This window comes from Podarcis cretensis (genome assembly GCF_951804945.1).
Source record: "Podarcis cretensis genome assembly, chromosome: 1".
NCBI lineage: Eukaryota > Metazoa > Chordata > Lepidosauria > Squamata > Lacertidae > Podarcis > Podarcis cretensis.
This window is the reverse complement of record NC_137170.1, coordinates 73,821,974-73,841,764: the sequence shown is the minus strand read 5'-3', so window position 1 is coordinate 73,841,764 and position 19,791 is coordinate 73,821,974. Positions and strand designations below refer to the sequence as shown.

General features: G+C 39.4%; 1 protein-coding gene across 12 annotated transcripts in view; it reads left to right on the top strand.

Annotated features, from left to right (window-relative positions):
* PLEKHA7 (pleckstrin homology domain containing A7) overlaps positions 1–19,791 on the top strand; it is a 173,086-nt gene that overhangs the window by 94,693 nt on the left and 58,602 nt on the right. For 10 of the 12 annotated variants that reach the window (XM_079965751.1, XM_079965754.1, XM_079965750.1 and 7 more), the window contains 5 exons: positions 851–934; positions 9,840–9,951; positions 13,257–13,361; positions 15,454–15,526; positions 16,438–16,538. In XM_079965751.1, coding sequence (XP_079821877.1) covers positions 851–934; positions 9,840–9,951; positions 13,257–13,361; positions 15,454–15,526; positions 16,438–16,538 — 475 coding nt within the window. The remainder of the gene's footprint in view (positions 1–850; positions 935–9,839; positions 9,952–13,256; positions 13,362–15,453; positions 15,527–16,437; positions 16,539–19,791) is intronic. The other 2 variants (XM_079965753.1, XM_079965745.1) reach the window with 1 other exon arrangement.

Below are 19,791 nucleotides of genomic sequence, written 5' to 3'. Positions count from 1 at the left end.
AAAAATAGCTGATGTGATGTTCACCATTTTTTTCTTTGAAGAGTAAGTGGCCAAGCCAATTGTTTTTGAAAGTCCCTTCAGTTTTTCTGCCACAGAGAGTTCAAGAAATGCCAAAATACCAGCTCAGGGACTAGGAGATTCCTTCTTCACAAGTATCATTTTAGGGTTATACCTTTGTAGGAAGAATCCAATTGTGAATGGCTATGAAAGCATAGGAGAGTCTTATACAGTACTACTGAACACTGACAAACTTTCCCTGAGATTACATTATAGGTTAATAACACACCAGTCTCATCAGTGGACATAATTTGTACAATAGCTTTAGCTAGTTTTAAATTTTGTTCAGTAAAAGTCAAAACTATATTGGGGAAATAAATGTTGACAGCAACATTTCTTATTGCTAGAGCTGTTTACTTTCTATGTACTGATTGTACAGCATAACATTTAGTGTGTGGTATAGAATTTATCTCTTGGAATGTTTGTTTATTTTTTTGAGACAAGACTCTGATTCTCCTGCCTGTACAAAAAAATTGTAACCGGTGTTCAATATGGGAGCAAGCATTTGGTGGTGATGATAGAAACACACTTTCTTGTTTCTATTAAATATCAGAAGTGTATGTAACAAATGATGTCCTTATTTTGGACTTAAATGGGATAGTAGATCTCTCATAGATTCAATAAGCCTGTGACAAAAGAGATAAAAGGATTCAATGTTCCTGCTGCACTGCGGAACAGTGCTGATCTCTTTGTAAGATCACCAACTAGGCAGAGCAAATATTTTGGAAAAGTTGTAATTTTCTCAGAGTTGTCCTTGCTTTGGTATTAAATTACATTCTGATTTTCCTTTCAGCCACAACCAGCAGACCACAACATTTAGGCATCCTGTGACTGGCCAGTTTTCCCCAGAAAACGTTGAGTTTATTTTACAAGAGGAGTAAGTAGATTGATCAGTCTTACTACTTTTTACAAAATAGGATGCGTTGTAAACATTTGAATTTTTGTGTTGCAAGGTAAACGCAAACATGTACAACTAAAATACATCATTTGTCAACATTATTCCCAACTGCAAACTTACCTTCTGTATTGATACTAAAAAGTTTTTTAGAAATAGTAACTTTAGAGAATCAGAAATTTTTCTGAAGTCAAAGATTATGGTCAGGGTCTTAGGTTTTTGCAGACAACTCTCAAGGAGCCAAAGCAAACCCACAAACCTGCATGCTCCTCCTTCTTCCCTCCTTCTCTCACACAGCCAGGAAAAGAAATTCTGCCAAGTTTAGTTTCACTTTTAAGAATCCCTGCTTAGCATTGCATTCAAACCTGAGGGTCCTGGTTTAAAACAGTCTAGGTAGTTTACAGCTTCATAAACCATGAAGCAGCCTTACTGTGAAACTATGGAGTTAGTTTAAATCCAGGATGCCTGGTTTAAAATAATATTACCCCAAGATTCTTTAAAAATGAAACTAAACTCTGTGAAAGTCATTCTCCTGGCTGCACAGGAGGAGGAGAGGGGAAAGGAGGAGCTAGTAATCCTGAAGTTTGTCAAGGCTCATTGAGGTTCATTCACATAGAACTAAATAATGACTGTGGAACATCAAGCCCAAGGGCCAAACCCAGGCTTCTCTGTCTGACCTTTGGGATTCTCCCCAGGCCACATCCTCTTTCTACAGGCCACAACACTCAACTGCCATCTTCCACATTCCCCTAAGTGTTTTTGTATGGAATATGCCTTTGAACACTGACAATGCATCTTGCATTGATAGCAAGGAGTGTTAGAGTGTGTGTCAAAACTCATCTGCTGCACAAAGGTAACCTTTATTTGTATTGTGCATCCACTTCTGACTCTGGCCTTTCCCACCACTGGCATGTTGCCCCCTGGAGCTTTGCCATAAATAGAGAGAGATCATATCACTTCAATGCTGCTACAGAAACACATCTAATAACTTTGCTTGGTCCACAACTAATTGCTGAAGTTCTGCAACTTTTCCTACAGTTCTACAGTCACAGTCAATATCTAGTATTTCAGTCCAACAGCTGATTAGCTAGTGACCAATTACTTGATGTAGGTCTCTTTTTTAAACCATTTATTCCAGAAACTTAAGATATACTTCATATAGTAAATTTTATCCAGTCTTTCACATACTGCTTCTCACTTCACACCGTGTTCTAGTCACTTGAAAGGGCATGGAAGTGTGACAATCCTATCCAGAAGGCTTGCAGTATACCACAGATTGATAAAATAGGGATGGCAGAAGATGTTAAAAATTGATAATGAGACAATGACTGCCAGTGCACTCAGCCAGAACTCCTAGAGATACCTCTTTTCATCTCTCAGATCTCTCACTAGCTGAAAATGTGAAAGGCTCAAGGTTGCTTTTTGGAGGAAGGATATCATCTTTATCTGTATCTTTATTTCAGTGAAACTTTTTGATATTCTTGCGATGAAGCTGGTAAAATTTTGGATGGACAAGGTAGCTGTTAGGTGAATTTGTAGCTGGTTGATTGACCAAACCCAGAGAGTACTCGCTTTCTGGTTTCTCGTCATCCTGGAAAAAAGTGGCAATTAGGGTTTTGCTGCAGGGTTCAATCCTAGGCCCTTTGTTCAACATCTTTGTAAATGACTTGGACAAAGAAATTGAGGCGATGCTCATCAAATTTGCAGATGATGAAATTGGGAGGAGTAGCTAATGCCGCAGAAGACAGAATTGGGGTGACATTAACAGATTGAAGAACTGAGCCAAGGCTAACAAAAAGAATTGCCATTGAAACAAACATCAGACAGGAATAACCAACTGTACAAATATAATATGGGGGACACCTGACTTGCTAATAGTGTACCTGAAAAGGATCAAACATGAGTCAACAGTGTGCTGCAGCAGTAAAAAAAAAACCCTAATATTATTCTAGGATGCATCAACAGAAGTAAAAACCCTACTCTATTCTGCCTTGGTCACACCCTACCTGGAATACTGTGTCCAGTTCTGGGTGCTGCAATTTAAGCTGGAAGGGAGGGCAGCCAAGATGATCAAGGGTCTGGAAACCAAGCCTTTATGAGGAATGGTTGAGAGATTTGGGTATATTTAGTCTGGAAAAGTGGAGACTGGGGGTGAAGCTACACACAGAGGGAAAAAATGCTATAAATAAGTCAGAAATTAGATCATTATCGCAAAATAAAAAAACCTCTATGAAGGTTTGTATTCCTTCCAGCTGTACAGTTCCTTGATTTTATGATTTAGCAAGGAACTGCAGAAAAGAAACTTTTGAGTGCAATCTATCAGGAAATTTGCCGCAGAAACTCCAGTGAAATTAATTAATGGAAAGTGTGTAAAAGGTGCAGATATTAGTTGAGAAAGACAAATGTATTATCTGGGTATAGATGCATCTGACAGCATAATAATTTTCAAAGTGTTTATTTGCCAAATAGAATTCTTTATGTAAATCACCATACGTATGTTCTCTCTTGGCAGTGAATGAATAAGATAGCAAAATACTAAAAATATCTTTTTCCTCTGATGTAAAGAAAAGAAGACAGCAACTGTTATAGCATATGCTAATATATAAGATAAATTATTCAAAAAGGTCATAAACTTTGTTTGAGACTATTATTAAAGAGCTCTGAAAGGAGTGTGGTGGAGTCTCCTTCTTTGGAGGTCTTTAAGCAGAGGCTTGACAACCATATGTCAGGAGTGCTCTGATGGTGTTTCCTGCTTGGCAGGGGTTTGGACTTGATGGCCCTTGTGGTCTCTTCCAACTCTATGATTCTATGAATCTTCCACTTTCTGAAACTCAGCCTTCCTACAAAGTCTAAATGGAAGGCATCCATACCAATTGTGGGGTGTGAATTAATTTGCTTTTAGTGTTAGCTTTTGATCATTGTTCTAAGCCACCCTGGGATATTGTGAGAGGAAGGACAAGGTAGAATAAATAAAAATTAAGCGAATTCTTAAATAGTGCACATGCAAGCATCTAACCTTTTAATGAAACTGCCTTTTAATGAAACCTTAAACCTTTTAATGAAACTGCTTTTTTTTGAAGGGTGGAATCAGCTTAACAGTTGGGTGCTAAAAATATAATTAATCCCAAGTAGATGTTGGAGGCCAACCTGTGCCTGCCTTGAATGAAACCATGAAGCTGATTGTCATGTTCACTAGCTGTTTTCGTCTGATAGGTTGCTCTTTTGTAGGAGAAATAATGAACAATGACCCAAGAATTGCTGTTACCTACCTATTTCGCTTATTCTTTCATTGAATATCAGTGACAGCCACAGAAACATTCAGGACAGCCAATTTGTCAGAGCTCCCCTTTGGCTGTGTTAAAGGTAGATAAGAAGTTGTAAGGTTTCTGTGCAGCAATATGTTGCACAGTATAGCCGCATTCAGCTGTGCTCTTAGACTCAACCTTCTGTTCTTTATGTTGCTAATTTGAGTCCTCTTTTTCCTTTTACAAATTGTGCAGGTTGTTTAACAAACTCTGTTGTCTGATGCTTTAAAATTAGTATGGCATGAGCACTTTGGTTTAGATGAATAGGAGTCATTGTTGATATAAAATAAAACAGAAAACCCCACCACATTCATTCATGCATAACTACATTTTTTTCCATATTCTGACACTTTCTCTAAGCTATAGTATTTTTCTCTTTTAAAAATGGGGATAGATCCTAGCAAGCAAAGAAACTGTTTTAAATTAACACTTGTAAGGAGCAATGTTACTTCTGGCACAACTAATGTATCATGTTTTTACTTGCATGTGAGCCTATGTACACCAAAAGACTAAAGTAACTTATTTTAAAATTGGTTTTGACAACTGTCATTAAATGTAAAAGAATGCACTCATCTATTCTCACATGTCTCTATAATTTGTGAAGGTAGTGAAAATTTATTCTCTTAATGTATAAAACCCTAATTAAGGTTTATTAAATAGATGTGTTCAGTTAAAATTGACTTTGTTAACTAGCGTGTTATGACTTGATTCTGCAAGAGATAATTAACTTAATGTGGCAACCTTTTTCTGTTGGCAAAATTGAGCATCTTCCTTGTCCTCCAGAGACCTTGTCCTTTTAAACTGTTTTTATTCCTCTGAGTCTAAATAATACTTCATTGTTTTCTGTTTGTTTTTCCTGGCCCCCTTCTATGACATAAACAACCAAATCTCCCGTGGCATAATGGCATATAGCTTTGTTCAAAAACTGCTGTGTGGGTTTGATTTTTAATTAATATGCAGAGCTAGCAAAATGTGTTTACTGATACTGACATATCATTCTTTCCTTTTCACCTTAGTCAGTTTGAAACCAACCAAGTCAAATTCAGAGTAGACCCACTTAAATCAAAAGACATGACTAGTGTAAGTCCATTGATTTCAGTGAGTCTACTCTGAGTATGACCCATTTATTTATTATGAAAATAAAGCTGCATGATATAAAATAGATCTTGAAAGTTTGTACTACATTACTGGAATATTAATCAAGCACAACCATTCTTCAGCTAGGATGCAATGAACCTTGTGCTGATTCAGTCCCATTCATTCCCCACTTACGTGATGAGTTTTCCTCTTGCACTTCTGGTTTTGTGGCATACCATGGTTTGCTTGTACAACACTGGACTGAAAAACAACATTCAAACTGGTAGTTTCCAATTCTAATTTGCAGGCAGGTTATGGTTTGCTCAAACCATCGTTTTCTGGTTTGCATGTAACTGGCACATATGATACTAAGTCAAGTTGTATGATTTGTTTAAAACTTCCCCAACTTGGTGCTCTCCAGAAGTTGTTGAACTACAGCTCCCATTGGTCCCAACCAGCATGGTCAATGGTCATGGATAATGGGAGTTGTAGTTCAAAATATCTGAAGGGTGCGGGAGGGGAGGCTTGTTTAAACCATAATGGATCACAGCTCAAGCACTCCCATTTCGTTCAGGGAACAACAGGTGAAAGCCTTTGGCTTCATGTGCCATCCAAACATGCTTCCCCCCCCCCCAAAGAAACTATGATTGGGAAGCCAAGGTTTGTCTGAACCTGCTCAAGGGCTACCTAAATGTGAGGCCCGAAACACTTCTTGGCAATCAGGAACACCATGTGGGCTCATGCACTTCCACCTGTCTTGTAATCCAACTGTAGTTTTCCACAACATTCAGATCAGACAAACAATGGTAACTGGATTTGCCTCCAAACCATGTTTTGAAACAATGAAAGTCAAGAAGAAATGGGTTTGCGAACCATTATTTTGAGGCAATTCTGGTTAGTTTGTCTTTCATATCCTCCAAGTCTCCCTGTTTTCCAGGGACAGTCCTAGAATTATGAAAGCCATCTTGGCTTCTGATTTGATCCCAAAATGTCGCTATTTCCCCTGCCAGTGCTGCCGCTGCCAAGCTCAAGGAGGGGGAGCTGGCACTTGTCCCAAGCGGTGGCAAGGGAGCATCCCGTTGCCTCTCTGCTGCTGTCAGGCTCCTCCCTTAGGCAGCTTGTAGTGGCTGCTTTCTTTGATTTTTCGAAAAATGCTTTGTGTGTCTGCATTTAATCTTGCCACTTTCTAACATTTATTTAGTGGTGTGTGTTTTTCTTTTTGCAAATCTACCAAAGAATAATAATTTTTTTAAAAGAAAAACACCAATCAATAAATTTACTCTGACCATTGTTAGTTGTGATGTCCAAAATGGACACACTAAAGACCATACCCTCCAACATACTTCAGATGAAAATAGGGACATTTCTCACTCCTCCTCAACTGACCCTCCTCAACCCCTCCCCCATTTTGTCTCCACCCATGGAGCATTTCCTATCAGAAGAAGGGTGAGTGCCACCAGCATTGCACCAACAGGACACAGCATACACACCCTCCACTGTCCTGAGAAAACCCCTTAATCATTGAACCTGAAGCAGGCCATTGTTGCTGCTACTGTCTCCAGTATTCACAATGATCACGACAAAAGTAATTTATTTCTTCAGTCAAATATTTTAAACAGTTCCATACCAGTTAATTTATACGAACTTTGAATAAGCTTGCTCATTTATGCTACTTTGGCATACCACCACCACCACCACCACTACTACAGATACCAGGTTAGATTTTAATGAGAAATGTCAGCATAACATTACTTCCCTAGTAGATTAGTGGTGGTGCATGGCAAAGTTAGTTCTGAAACATGAGGAGCAAGCTCTTTTGCTCTGAAAAAGAAACACCCACCCACCCACCTCTGACCTTGTAAAGAGGCAGATACCGACTTTCATAGTAGGAAGTGAAATAAGAAATCCTATTTTTCTTTCTGTGCACAGCAAGGAAAACACAATGGGCAGATGTCAAAGGAAGAAGCTGAGTATGCTCATCGTGTTTAGCATATAGATGGGATATTAAAATGTGCCATTTATTAAGTGTAATGAGCTATAACAGTTAGAAAGCTCCTCCCCTACTGTGTGCTGAGTTTTCATCCTTCATAAAAGTTCATAGTATTCCATTTAAAGAATTAGCTGCTTTTATTCCCTGAACATAAAGGTAAACATGATCTTATATTTAACATTCCTTCCATAAAATAGGGCAGGTTTGTGTTTTGGTTATTTGCATGTTTTTGTATGTCAGTGAATTGTACTGTTCAGCTTCCAAAAAACCACACTCCACTATTAGAAATTGGAATAAAATTTTCTTTTAAATTAATTAAAATTCCACCCTTGCCATCATTAAGTTGGCTGGAATTTTCTTCTCATCTGTCTATCCTTTCAGTAGAAATTCTTGGTTTTATATTTATTCTATAAAATGAAATATTTCACATGATTTGTCATAACAATGGGGATGCTCTGGGAAGAGAGAAGCTATAAGAATGGTTTCATATCTGCAGGAAAAATCAAGAGTCTTGATATAGTTAATGGAAAAATGAAGAGGCAACATGATCAGTCTTACAAATATGAATGTGGGAAATCACACACTTGTCTGTTATCTCCTGGCATTCAGAGACTTGGTAGCTAAAGGCATTTATTTCACTTGCTGCTTTTCTAGTTTCTAGGCTGTCCTGGTATGAAAGCTTATGTGTATATATGTATATATGTGTGTCTGTGTTCCCAGCTTTCTAATGCAAATAAACACACTTGAGTTTTTGTAGTGGAAATTTATAAGACAGCCACCAGCAGAAAAATGTGCTTTACTTTTAAAATTTGACATGTAGAGGATCATGTAGTCAAGATGATATTATGAGTCAGTAAGTCAGCTTCCCTGTTTTGTACTTGCTGGAGTTCCAAATAATTGCTAATGGCAAGAACATTCAATTTCCATGGCTCATGAATTGAACCTAGCTCAAAATTTCTTGCCCATGATAGCCTTGGTTACTGCTTGCAGTGTGAAATCATCTGAGCAACCACTAACTGAAACACCTGAGTGAACTAGGTCTCATGCTGAAATGAATCCTGAATGGTTGATGTTTTATTTAATACTGGCTTTGCATTAACTAGTAGCAACAAAAACTCATGTGGCACTCACTGACCTCATCTCTAAAGCTGCTTACCTGCTCCTGTTCCCTTAATTAGTTTTCTTAACTTATTTAATTTATTTTTTATAATATTGATGTGTGGTTTTAGCTGTATCTTCTTAACAATAACTATTATTATTATTATTATTATTATTATTATTATTATTTCTATACTGCCCTTCATCCAAAGATCACACAGTGGTTTACAATATTAAAACACAGAAATACATACCATAATAACAAACCTCTTGCAGAAGAGGCATATGAAGAAGGGCCCCAGATGATGATTGCAGGCTCTGGGTTGGTTCATATGGGGAGAAGCAGTCCTTAATGTATTGCGGTCCTCAGCCATTTAAAGTTTTAGAGGTCAAAATCAGCACTTACATTTGGACCCAAAAACTAATTGGCAGCCAGTGCAGTTGGATCAGGATTGACATTATATGCTCAAACCATCTTTCCCCGGTAAGCAACCTGGCCACTGAATTCTGCACCATCTTCAGAGGCAGCCCACTTATAACGTGTTGCAGTAATCTAACCTAGAGGTTACCAGGGCATAGACAACAAAAGTTAGGCTATCCTTATCCAGATAGGTGTGCAGCTGGGCCACCAGCTGAAACTGATTGAAAGCATCATCCCTGATGATTGGCCATGCTGGCTGGGGACTGATGAAAGTTGTAGTCCAACAACATCTGTGGAGAGCCACAGGTTCGCCACCCCTGCTCTGCTTACTGACTGTATTGATTCTCATTTCAGCCTCTGCACACTCCGGCGCTCTTAACCTTGTGGCCCTTTATCTCCACACATCCTTGGCCGCCTGTGAAACAGGATTGGCCACTAGGGGTACCACTTTCCCCCGGAGCAGGTGCTTCATCAGGAAGGAGACTACCTCCTCCAGGTTCTTGTTGGAGCTGAGAGTGAGCTTGATCAGGAAGTAGTTGCTAGTCCAAATTGGGTTTTGTAATGCTGGAAGCTGGTGTTGGCCTGATGTGCCCCTCTTAGGTCCTGTTCAGTTGCATGTACAGAAATAACTAAATAAAAATTTCTTGCACTCTGCAGAAAATTACAGTTACTGACTGTATCAGCTTATTCAGCTCTTAAAATCATTTCAGTGTATAAATGTGTTAAATATGATGTAAGTAAATTAATGCACATCTGTTAGCTGAACTATAGAGGATAGTGTTTAGATTGCAGGACAGACTTAATGAGCATGCTTCTGTTAGCAGTGATATCTGTAATAAAAGGTGTTGTAAGTGAACAGTTTACTGCATTGGTGCAAGTGTAGAAAAGCTCACAAGTTCCATCTATCCTTTTGTAGCATGCTTATACAAGAGCAAAAAGGCCCCAGGGGTGGGGGAGCTTAAATATGTCATAAATGCCCTATTCTTTTTTTCCTAGGCAAAATTCACTTATGTCCAAGCATCGGATAAACCAAAGACCCTCAAGCATGGTCAGTGAAACATCTACTGCAGTGACTACATCCACTGTAGATACAAAACCTGGCTCCAAGGTAAGACACATACCCGCCCCCCTTATTCTGAAATGTGAACAGTATCAAGGACTGAGCTTAGCCCTTGGGCAAGGTGATCATTGCACTTCATTAGATCTGCACAGATATGGCACATCAGTCATTTTGAGGTCATACAGTGATTCATGGCTGAGTTAAGATTTGAGCTAGAAGCTTCCTGATTCTCTTAACCACTGTGGTACATGTTCTCTGTTTCATTGCTTTCAGTTTTTTTCTTTCACACTGTTTACCTGGACAATATCAGCTTTAAGCATTTCTTTTAAATCTTTAAAAAAAATTATATATCATTGTGTTTGGCTGCACCATTCATTATATTGGACAGTGTCGTTTTATAAAGCTGCTCTGATAACAGAAATCCCTAGTCCCCTTATGGACTAGGGAGCTCTGTTTATGTATAATTGGTTGTGGTAGATTTTCTTGATGGACTGTTGTTGTTTGCATAATATGTTTGGGAGCAGTTTGAGAAGGAAGGGCATGGGTGATGCCATCCCAGTTTCAGTGATCATGGGTAGCGGGAGGCAATAGGTTACCATGGAAGATGGGGACAAACCTATGTACGCCTTGTTCCTTGCTCCCACCACCGCCATGGGCTGGTTCCTGGTTGCTTATCTGTTGTGCTCACTGACCTGTTATCCATTATTTGTTCCTGGATGAGAGTGCTGACCTGGTGTGTATTCTTGAACCCTGGGTGGGTGTGCTGAAAGGAGTTGATCTGACCTGGCTGCACTCACCTGGATACTCAGTGCAACATAAGCTTTGGCTTGCAGGAACTGGGGACAGAATGGAAGAGAGGAGTGGCTATAGTTCGTAGAACTTCCATCACGAGGAACACCCTCTGTCTTGGAGCTTACTGTGAGGTCCTGCACCTGGTATCATGCCAAGGACACAGTAATCTATAGTTGTTGCTGGTGTACTGTCCACCCTACTGTCCAGCAGCTTCTCTGACTGAGCTGGCAGAGGTGGTCTTGTATGTGGTATTTGATGAATATCCATATTGAAGCTACCTTGGTTGTTCTGGCTCATGACTTCATAGCTTCCATGACAACCATGAGGCTGTCTCAGGTTGTCACTGATCCGACACATAGGGCAGAGCACAGTATTGATTTCAGTTTTTGCTCCAGAGGGAGGAAGGCATGGTCTGGAAAGAGGGGTGTAGATGTCACCCTGTTTTCATGATGAGGTTGTACTTGTAGCTTCAGTCATTCCCTGCAGGGGTGGTAGACAGATTGTGATGATCTACTCCTGGAGACCAATGGAATCCAATAGATTCCTGTCATGCTGTGGAACAGCGAGATGGATCAGGCCAGCACTTTACCCAGCTATTGAAATAATTGCACCAGCTGCCATTTAGCTACTGGACTAAGTTCAAGGTGCTGATTTTGGTGTATAAAGCCCTATTTTAGAAACTGGAAAAGTTTTTAGTTGCATTTTGCTTCAAAACAAAACAAAAAACATGTAACGATCGTTACTAGGATACTCCTCCAAGTCTCACTCTTGTGTAGCTCTTGTTGAGGCATAAAGTATCATTTTGCTCATTTCCGAGCAGTACCATTCAAATGACTGTATGTTTGTGTAGTTGAAATAGCTAGTGGGGTCAAGTATGGCTTATTGTTTCTTAATTTGGTATGCCCCTGAGGTGAAGAGCTATAAAGATTGTTGCATGCTGATATGGCTCTGGTTCCTTTCTTCTTGTAACTCATTTCCCCATGCTCAGGTTGAGAGGACAACCAGCTAAAAGAGGTATTGTCTTTGTCTGGCTGTCATGCTTGAGGATGCTTCAGCAGTTTCTTTCATGACTGGGGAGCCCTTTATGACACTGTTGGAGAATTCCTGCTATTGAATAGTTATAAAAATGTGGTGTGCAGTAAAAAAAAGACAGGTTTTAGCAAGCCACTTCAGGGAAATTATGGCCCCTATCGAAGCCTACATTTAAGTAGATTTATTTTCTCATTATACCTCCTAACATAGACATGAAGGTAGAAAGAGCTTAACCAAGAGTGAAAGGCTTTATTCTATGGTAAATTCAGTCATAGTGATTCTGATTCTGCTCCTGAAATTAAGATTTGTGTCTATGGCAAGAGTTTAAGGATTTTACTATATTGAGGAATAAAATGATATATCACTCACTAGTGCAATCATGTAATGCCACCCCAAGCTCATGGCAGAAATTGAATATATTACCCATGTATAATCAATATTGATATAATACTATGTGCTTAAAACTAGAAAATAGAAAAGGAGAAAGCTGCATACTTGACCTTAAAGAGGACTTTGGTAAATTTCCAGACATGCCTTCACAGAAGGATGGGAGAAGACAGGGCTAGGCTCCCTGCCCCCTTATATAATCAGAGAAAGAATGAATAATGTAATTTAAGACATACAGTGGGAAGTGAATGTGATGTGGCAGATTTTCACTTGCCTAGTTCACACATCACTCTGAGCATGGGTATGACTTACCATGACTAGGCAAATATTTGGGCTCCTGCTGAGGAGCTCACACCTACTTTGCTCCTCCTAGCTTTTTAGGTCAGTGTGGGATGGCAGATAAAACAAGGTTTTCGGAACTTGGGATCATGGTTAAGGTCTCTCCTTCTTGACTATGACATCTAACCACATGACAAACCTTGGCTACAGATCATGGTCAAGGAAGAATGACCTCAACCATGATCCCGGGTTCAGACAATACTCTGAGTGTTAAAAGCCCAGAGAGGAGGAAAGTGGCTGGGATCTCATCCTGAGGAGCCAACATGTTGATACATTCATTCTTACGCCATGGTTTCAATTAACATAATTGATCAGTGCGGTCAGTGTGCGAAGTTAAGGAGGAGTTGAAAGAGAAGATTTGATTTCAAAATACCAGTATTTAAGCAGGAGGGGTTTTGCACAAAAGCTGGAGTCTAGACTGAATTTGGGTTCAGAAGCCCAAGGACTTCTGCTAGTTTCCTGCCTCTTGACCAGCATAAATTAATATTAATATTCAGAATAGCCCTAAGATACAATGATAAATTGTACCCCCAATGATAAGATACCCCCAGTTGAGGATGTTCTGTCTGCAGAAAGGAATTGCTGAATAACTGGATTCTTAGAAAGAATTAAAAGATGTAGAGGAAATGGAAACATGTGTAATTGTGTAGTAACTGATAATACCCATTTTGTGGCAAACTCGTTTAAATACTACATTATGTGTAACAAATTAGGGAACATTATAAAAAAAAAACATTGTATGTGTACTTGTTATGTTTGCTCATGTCATGCACTTACTATTGCTGTATTATACTTGTCTGAAGGTGGTAAAATCTGGCAATAAAATACACAGTTTTGGGAAAAGAGACCAGGCTATAAGGAGAAACCCTAATGTTCCTGTTGTGGTGAGAGGCTGGCTTCATAAGCAGGTGAGTTTGTAATTATATTTATGTGTTGCAATGAGTTAAATCAGAACTGCCTGGTGAAAAGGAACCTTTTTTTGCATAGCATTTGAAAATGCTGGATTGGAGCAGAGGTGGGGGAAGTGAGTTGTGGTGGGTGTGGGCCACCCCGGGTGCCACCACTGAGGGGGGTGACAAAATGCCGGGCGGCACTCACTGCGGGGGCTGCAGTGCGCCCGAGCCACACATCTCTCCTGTAGGGCAGCTGAGTAGGAGGAGGCAGGCAGACACCGGAGGCCCCACGGTGCACCTCGCTCCACCCTCACCCTGTAGGCGACTTGCCTTGCCCCTGTGGGCAACTTGCTCCACCCTCCCCCTGCCCCTGTGGGCGACTCGCCCCACCCCTATTGGCAGCTCGCCCTGCCCCTGGGCGTGCTGCCCCAGGAGCCTGAGCAGCTTGCTCCTCCGCTGGAGTGGAGTTCTTGGAATTCAAATTTCATGTGATCAGGGAATCTCAGAATTGACCTTCAAATCTTCTTGCCTTGTTTTCTGTCTCTAGTATAAGTGTACAGTCTTTGTAGAAAATCTAACATAGGAAAATACATGTTTATATTATGAGTACAGTGGTGCCTCGCAAGACGAAAAGAATCCGTTCCGCGAGTCTCTTCGTCTAGCGGTTTTTTCGTCTTGCGAAGCAACCCTATTAGCGGCTATTAGCGGCTTAGCGGCTTAGAAAAAGGGGGGGGAAGCGAAAAAAATCGCAAGACTCGCAAGACGTTTTTGTCTTGCGAAGCAAGCCCATAGGGAAATTCGTCTTGCGAAGTGCCTCAAAAACGGAAAACCCTTTTGTCTAGCAGGTTTTTCGTCTTGCGGGGCACCACTGTAATCTAATAGGCAGGTAGTTCTGCAAATGAGTTATCTAGATAGTGTACTAAAAAGTCTACTGTTTTTCCTTGGGCAACTTATGAACAGATCGTGATTGTTAGGTGAAAATAGACCACCAATAAGAGCTTTAACACAACTGTAATATTTGTGTGTGTGTGTGTGTGTGTGTGAATAAGTACCACAGTTGTCAAATTATATAGTGTAGGAGTGTTAGATTTATAGTTTAGGATGCTGTGTATTTAAGGCAGAGGCGGATAAAAGCTTAGTCATATCAAAATGTGAACAGTTCAAGCTGAAAGATTGTAACCTAAACACCTTTCCAGGAGGCAATAAGTATGAAATACCAGACTCTATAAATATAATTAACATTTTTTTAAAATTATCACAATGCAAATTACTGTGTCCTGCACGTATATTAACATAACTAGTTTTATTGCATAAAATTACAGCACAGCCCTAGGCAGCATGTAATAAACAGCCAGGCAGGTCAACTATCTGGAAACAAAAAGGTCAGCGGTTAGTGCCTGTCAGTGTTCTACTGACATGAAAGATGAACTCTGCCCGTATCATTATTAGCACTGCAGTCTTTAAAACCTTTCCCAAGCTATACAGAATTAAAAACATAAACATGTTCAGATATATCATACAGTTGCCACTACTGCTCCACTTATCTTGATCCATCCAGCATACTAATAATATCTGTCATTTGTGCATTACTGATGTCTTCTAACTAGCATTCACTAATTGTAATATGCCTTTTCTTCATAATAATGGTATCTAATTAGTGATGGAAGAGTTGATCCAGTGGGTGGCTCCACTAGCAATAAAGAAAGAGATGTGATTTTTGCCTTTTCTGGCTCCTTTCTGCCTCCCCCAGCACGCCCTGAAAATCAGTTCAAGAGAGTTGGGAGACTCGCCAGAGAAGGGTAGAAAGCAGCATGGGGGCTGCAAGCGAAAGTTCCGCTTTTATTAGTGGAAGTCGTTGCAGAATCAAAAGCCTTCCATGTTCTTAAGAGCACCAATTAGATTACGCCCAGTAACAAAAAATTAAGCTTTTGGGAAGTAGTATGAGAAAATCATGATACTGGGCAGGTTATTCCATAGCTTTGCATGATTGTTGATGATCATATTTTCATATGTTAAAGAAAATATATATACATTTCAGATTCTGTTTAGTGCTATGTCGTTTCTTCTACTGTCTGTGTTAAAAAATTGTTATTATTTGTATTTTTAGGACAGCTCCGGCATGAGATTGTGGAAAAGGCGATGGTTTGTGCTTGCTGATTATTGTTTATTTTACTACAAAGGTTAGTGAATAAAGATCTGCTTTTAATATTTTTTGTGGAACTGAGAGCTGAGCACAAATGTTACATTTGTTTCTAAAGTCTTAGAAACTGAGCTTTTTGGTGTTCAAAATGTCTGGGAGAATGCTAGAGAACAACTCCCTACCTCCTGCTTGCATTAATGTCAGGGAGTCATTTATGGAAGCTAATCTATGCATTTCTTACCTTTTTGATTGAAGAACATCTGTGCAAACCAATTGCCACTCCCAGTTCTTAGTGACAACAGTTCTCTCTCTTCCCCCGCCCTCTAATTTGTCTCCTTCAAACAATTCTTGATTGCTAGGAGTATTTCTTTCTCTCCGCTCCTCACAAATAATAACAGTATACTGGAAAATGCAGAGGCCTGTGAGATGCACAAAATGTTTGTGTTGCTAAAAAGGAGATTCACACATAGCATTAATAAAGCACATGAAATTATCAGAAAAATGATCAATGTTTTTGTCTATCTCACCCAGTATTGTCTATTCTAACTTGCAGCAGCTAATCAGGGCTTCAGGCAGAGATATTTCACATTACCCACTGATCCTTTTCACTGAAAATGCCAGTGATTGAACCTGGAACCCTGAGTGCACCTTGTCCCTCCAAGGTTTAGTCCTTCCATAACCTTTCTGTCAGCCTATATCTCAAGTGCCATCTACTGCTGTTTAACAATGGTACAGTTCCTAGCTCTTGGGATCCTAAATGGCTTGTGGAACTGTTGTGTGCCCAACTGCCCCCCCCCCCCAAAGAACCACACAAGTTATACACATAGTTATATGTGTAACGTAAGTCGCACAAGATGTGGGCTGTTGCACAATACATGCTTGATAGCATGAATACGTTTTGTGTTTCGGTTGAAATATGGAAGTTAATTTGTTTCTTTCTTCATTCAAAAGACAGCAGAGAAGAATCTGTTCTCGGAAGTATACCATTGCCTAGCTATGTAATATCTACAGTTGGACCTGAAGATCATATAAACCGCAAGTACTCATTTAAGGTAAATTTAGTAATTTCAAAGTTTGTGTTTATTTTAAACAGTAAACATGATACATTTTTGGGAAATGCCATTTCCTAGCATTTTTCATGTATATCTGGAGGAAAATGTAAAGAGCCACTGATAGTTTTTGCACATGTATTGGAACCTCTCCTTTCCACCACAGAGCTTGTCCTCTCTGTAAAATTGGATGGTCTTCCTTGAATAGCTTTCAATGCAATGTGACATGTTGCAGTTGGAAGGGAAATCTGGAGAGTGCCTGTGCACTGGTAGAAGGTTTTGCATGCAGTTGTAGGACTTCGAACCTTCTTATATTTTTATAACAATGTATCTCCTTTCTTAAAATAAAATTATCAGACCAGATCATTGTTCCACCATAACACAATGTTATTCATTGCTTTAATGTGTGTTTCCCTATGTTAGTCTAAATTATGATTCTCTGTTGTCTATCCAAACCATTAAACCAATGCTACTCAGAAGTAGGTTTAAATGAGTAGAGTGGAGTTTACATCCAAATAAATATACATAGGTTTGCAGTACATGATACGGCAATACTGTTTTTCTTCTGTTTAAATTATCATTTTGCTTCAAAGTGCTTGTTTGATTTGAATTCACTAAATGGAGCTGTTAACAATTTGTGATAATGTGCCCTCTATATTTTTGCAATGCGAGAGTATGGCAATGTTTTAATCCACTTTTGTGACTGTATGCAGTCCTATTACTTGGGCTGTTCTTTGAACACTTATCATTACAGTGGAGCTTGATTCCAGGCAGATTGATAAGGGGAAAAGTCCTCTGTTCAGTTTTATCCATCCAGATCCTAAGCCATATAAGGTTTTACATGTTGGTGCAGGCATTTTGAACTTGGTTTTGTATCATATCAGCAGCCAATGCAACTCCTTGGTAAGCTGTGCCAGTTAAAAGCCTAGCTGCGGCGTTTTGCAATAGCTGCAGCTTCCAGGCCAACTTCAAAGGCAGCACAACATACAATACATTGCAATAACCCACTCTTGAGATTACCAGTTCAAGGGTCATTGTGGCCAGGCTATCCCTGCTAGCTTTCTCTGTTTCATCTTCTTGCCCCCTTTTTGTGTGTTGAGGTTGTTTTTTTGTTATTTGGCGTATGGGGTGTTACTTAGAAACATTAAAGGGACACCAAGCAATGTGTTCTATTTCCAGGTTAGTTCTTCATTTTTGGAATCATTTGGAGAGGGCTCCAAGGAGGTCAACTTGTCTGTAAAAATTATTTGGTATTGCATCAGGATATTGGGGGTGAAACATGGTGTGCAGTACTGAAAGGTAGACTGTCGCATATATCCAGCAAGTCAGCCTCCTAAGAAGAAACTGCCAGATTATATTCAGTGAGAAATCAGAATGTGATGTAACACGTCCCTAATAAACAGCTGTGAATTGATTACAGTGATTACAGCTATTTGTGCGAAGGAGAAGAAGAGCTGGGAGTGTAGTCTCACCTTTTGGTGTACCCCTGTCCATAGAGGAATAACAAAATTCTTAAGAGGCTTACAAATATTACTAAATTCAATCAGCCAACACAGTGTTTTGTTCCAACAGTCTTAAAAGTGTCTTGCAGTAATTTGATTTTTCATTCTAAAAAACTGGCTGGCTGCGCCTGCAGAAGAGGACTTTTAACCTCAGCCCTTCAAAGAGCATCTTGTGTTCAATCCCAAACCCCTCTCAAGATCAGCAGTATAAGTTCAAGGTATAAGGATTTCAGAAGAAACATGCCTGTTCCCCATTCTCATGCACAAATGCTTCCCACTTGCACTCAGAGAGGTGGTAGTGTGATTGAATCTTACCCCTGGCTTTTTAAAATATTAAGTGTAAGTTGGATTGCATTTGGTTAGTCATTTCAACATATAGTCAAATTTTGGATTGGCTGCAGCAATGCATTGATTGCCTCAGCCCAGTATTAAAATATATGAAGTTGCATGCCTACTCAATAACATGCTGAATTTTGTTAATGCTATGCATGACTAAGGCTGCAACCCTGGGAGCAAGTCTCACTAAACTTAATGTGACCTACGTCTGTCTACATAACGTATAACAGTGCACTGTGAATCCTTAATTCTTATTGGAGGTAACAGTGATGTGCAAGGTGTTTACTTAACTGTAAATTTAAAATGTCAAGGAATGTCTTGGTTTTTAGTTTCTTTTTAACTTAGATGTACTTTTTTATGATTAAGCATCACTTCAGTGAAGACTAGGTTATTTATATAATGGAATATGTATAGGCAATGACTGAACTTCAAAGCATGCACATTTATCATCTATACTCTGAGTAGCTGAAATAAAACCTATTTCTGCTGATGATATTTGAATGTATGTTACCCTTTAATCATCTATTAGTGCTTAAACTCTGAACCTGTTTCCTAAGCTTAATATTATGGGATCAATGAGGGAAGCTGCTTAAAGGAAATATCAGCATATTTGTATTACATCCAAAATCCTTCGGGTAAAATATTATATTCTTTCCAGTTGATATCAGTATGCATCTCTATATATTTGACATCATAGATGGCTTTAAGGAAATATCTACTTGATGCTGTTCCAAGAAAACCTACCATGGCCTGAAGTATTTATATTTCTTCTTGTTAAATAATTCATCTGCTTTCTGATCCTAGGTTTAAGATCAAGACCACTTCAAATTGTATATCATCATCTAGAAGGGAAGAACATATTAATTTTTCTAGAAGTTCCAAAGCAGTATTTTAAAAATGCTTGTTAAAGTGCCATTGTTTGTCAGCTTTAAAGTACCACCTGACCAGAATTCTATCACTCATTAGTTTTATACCTAACTTTTCTAATCAGTTTAGTGCTTTTTAATGCAGTTTGAAATAAAAAGCATAGCAAGAATGTGTGTTATTTGAATTTGAAGTGGGGAAATCTAAATATTAAAAAGTAAGTTGAAAAATAGGTCCTATTACCCCTCTGTAAGGGGCAGGGAACGGAAGATCCCCAGGGTGGGAGGATGAAAGAAGATAGGGAAGTTCCCAGCTGAGAACTAGGAGGGTTCACATCTCTCTGTATGGCACAAGTTAAGATTTACCTGTGAAAGAAGACTGTATTATTATTTTATTTTTTTCTACAGTGGTGCCCCGCAAGACGAATGCCTCGCAAGACGGAAAACCCGCTAGACCTTCGCAAAACGAATTTCCTATGGGCTTGCTTCGCAAGACGAAAATGTCTTGCGAGTTCCTGCGGGTTTTTTTCCTCCCCCCCCCTTTGCTAAGCCGCT